This window comes from Penaeus japonicus, unplaced genomic scaffold, assembly GCF_977035675.1.
Source record: "Penaeus japonicus unplaced genomic scaffold, GWHDUDI00000001_assembly GWHDUDI00000030, whole genome shotgun sequence".
In the NCBI taxonomy this organism is placed as follows: domain Eukaryota; kingdom Metazoa; phylum Arthropoda; class Malacostraca; order Decapoda; family Penaeidae; genus Penaeus; species Penaeus japonicus.
In genome coordinates, this window is record NW_028234432.1 from 34,981,958 (window position 1) to 34,985,785 (window position 3,828).

At 25.2% G+C, this 3,828-nt stretch overlaps 1 protein-coding gene across 1 annotated transcript in view; it reads right to left on the reverse strand.

Annotated features, from left to right (window-relative positions):
• The window catches only part of LOC122264075 (prolyl 3-hydroxylase 1), a 23,576-nt gene extending 20,283 nt beyond the window's left edge, over window positions 1-3,293 (reverse strand). Inside the window, exon 1 of the mRNA XM_043032775.2 lies at window positions 2,987-3,293. Coding sequence (XP_042888709.2) covers window positions 2,987-3,273 — 287 coding nt within the window. The 5' untranslated portion in view covers window positions 3,274-3,293. The remainder of the gene's footprint in view (window positions 1-2,986) is intronic.
• Window positions 3,294-3,828: the final 535 nt, after the last annotated feature.

The following is a 3,828-nucleotide window of genomic DNA, read 5'->3' on the forward strand; positions in this document are numbered from 1 at the left end:
CTGGAAGAGTAGTGGGGCTTAAAAAACATGTCCTCATTATTATTATATAGCTTAACTAAATGATAAGATTGGTGTGTTAGCATAAGTGTGCATGTTGTGTTTGTGTTTGTATTTGTTCGATGTGAATGTGTGCTTATATGTGAAGGTATTGTTTTGTATATATACTTTATATATATATATATATATATATAATATAAATAATATATATATATATTAAATATAAATATATATAATATATATATATATATATAAATATGTATATAGGTGTAATGTGTTAAAATATATATTGTATATATATATATATATATATTATATATATATATATAAAGAAACATATATATATATATAATGTATATATTATATATATTTTATATGTTTATGTATATTATATATAATATAATATACATATATATATATATTGTATACTTATGTATATATGTATATATGTATATATTATACATATATATATATATATATTGTATATATATATATATATATATATAATATATGTGTGTGTGGTGGGTGTTGTGTGTGTGTGTGGTGTGTTGTGTGTGTGTGTGTGGTGGTGTGTGTGTGTGTGGTGTGTGGTGTATATATATAATATATATATATATATATATATATATATATATTATATAGATAAATATATATATATATATATAAAATAATATAATCCAAAAACACTGCCACGGCCCTTCTAAAAGAAAGGTCATGCGGGGCGAGGTTTTTCCTTTTTTTAGTGTTATTAATTCTGTTATGTGCACGTTACTGTGTTTTTTGTGATTCATGATTCATATATATATATATATATATATATATATATATAGTATATATAAATAGTATTTATATATATATTCTATATATACATTATTATTATATATTTATACTAAATAAGATATATATATATATATATATATTTATACATCATTCATACATATTTAATATAAATATATATATTATATATATATCTATATATATAAAAATATATATATATATAATATATATATAATATATATATATATTATAATACATATATATATATATCATAAAAACATAAAAATAATATATATATATATATATATATATATACATTCATCCATCATATAAATAAAAATAATATAAATAATATATATATACCAAATATATATATATATAATATTTATCTAGTATATACATGACTACATTCAAATATATATATATAAGAAATATATATATTATATATATATAGATATATATATATAACATAAATATATATATATATATATATATATATTATATATATATTATATATATATAAAATATAAATATATAAATATATATATAGAAATATAATTAAAAAATAAAAAAAAGTATATTTATAATATGTGTGTGTGTGTGGTGTGTGTTTGTGTGTAGTACATGTATAATTTTATATGTGTGTGGTGTGTGTGTGGTGTGTGTGTGTGTACATATATATAAATATATATATATAAATATATATATATAACTGTTGTGTGTGTGTGTGTGTGTGTTGTGTGTAACTTATATATATAAATAAAAAATATATAAATATATAATCTATAATATATATATATATATAAATTATATATATACATATATACAAAAAAATATACATACACATATGTATGTGTATATATATATATATATATAATATATATAAATATATAATATTTATATATATATATGTATATATATATATATAATAAATAGATATATATATATATTATAATATATATATATATTTATTTATAGAATCATGCATACATACACCACACACAAACATACACACACACACACACACATACACACACAAACATATATGTATATATATATATATTATATAATATATATATATATATATATATAATAGAATATATATATAGAGTGGGAGAGATGAGAGAGAGAGAGAGAGTGAGGTCTGAGAGAAGCAGAGAAGAGAGAGCGAAGAGAGAGAGAGAGAGAGAGAGATTCATTTCATATTCATTAATAAAATTACAAAAAAAAAAAAAAAAAAAACATATATATATGTATACCATATGCATATCATAAAACTTACATATAATCATATATTTTATAATATATATATAATTTTTATAATATATATAAATATAAAATATATATAATATATATATATATAAATATATATATATATAAATATATATATATAATAAAGTTTATATAATATATATATATATATAAATATATATATATAAATAATATATTATATATATATATATAAATAATTATATATTAATAACGCTAATATATATATATATATATTTATATAAACTATATATAATATATCTAAAATATATATATATAATATAATATATTATATATATATATATATTATAGCAATATATATATATCTTTCCTCTCAGACTCGCCTCTCACCCCTCAAACGCTCTAATATATATAAAATTATATCCCTCAAATCTATAAATATATATATTATATATATATATAAACATATATATATACATATACCCCTCACCCATATAATCTATATAAAATTTAACATATAATTCTATATCACTCTCTCCACACCCAAACAAACAACCTTAAATCTATATAATATATATATATATATTATATATAAATTCTCAGCTACACCAAACTCCCCCCTCCCCATCGTGAGTGTGTAATCACTACAAACTTCTTTAACCAGTTATCAAAAAAACAAAAAAACAAAAACAAAAAAAAAACGCTATGAGAAAATAAGTGCGCCTCGTAAAGCATGTCTCAGCCGAAAAGCCTAACCATGACAGCTACGGCCTCCACGGGACGCGCGAGTGGGAGGGCCCTGACATCACTTGACGTTATTAACAATATCTTGAGAAGTGATTCATCCTTGACGGCCACGTAGCAAGGGTGCCTCGACCTGGATGGGTTTCAAATAAGCCGAGGCGGCCGCAACGTGTCACTAGTGAAGGTTTATGACTTCCCGATGGATTACATCACCTAATTCTTGCGGTCTTAACTTATCTTTGGCATGTTTTCATGTCCTTTCCACCAGTGCCAGTCGCTCAGGGCGTCTTCCAGATTCTTAACACATTCCTCCCAGTTCTCTTCTTGGTACTTGGAAACGCCTTCGTTATACAAGAAATCGTAGGATAAGTACGGTTTCTCGGGGGTGCTTACGACATTAACCCAAAGACACGAGAGGGAGATCACAACCAGAAAGAAATAAGTCCCCGTCATCTTGGAGATGACTTCGGTTGGCTCAGGACAGGAGGAAAGTGAAGAGGCCGCACGCAGGACCTCGCCCCGCATGCCCGCTTGGCGTGCCACACACTGCCATATGTCTGTCGGCACTTTTCGATGTTTTGGCGGCGTTTCCCTTGGTTTTCAACTAGGTGTGTGGCATACTTTTGATTTGGTGTAATTCCGTGTGTTATTTTGGTATTTTTCGATGTTGTAAATTTGATAATTTACATAGCGAGTTGAAGTCTCTTGGAGTTTTTCGGTTGCTTTGACATCACTGCGGCGTGCTAGGACATTTGTGCGAACACGAAGGCTATTTACCCATGCCACATGTGTTTCACAGGAAAATTTAGTGCACTTGCTAAAAATTAAAACGTCAAAAATAATGCTTGGTTTGGTAACTCACGTCTCCCTGTAATGGAAACGGCAGATGCATAGGCGGTTGCCAGTTTCTTATAAACAAGCCGAATTTTAAACCAGATGTGATGAATGTTTCCTTTATCTGATTAGACCTGTCGTGAAAGAACAAGAAACTCAAGCATTTTTGCAAACCAAAAGGCAAAATTACGCGTAAACGTTGCCTCACTCACGCCTTTTCTTAAGACGCAGTGTGAAGGAAAGGGG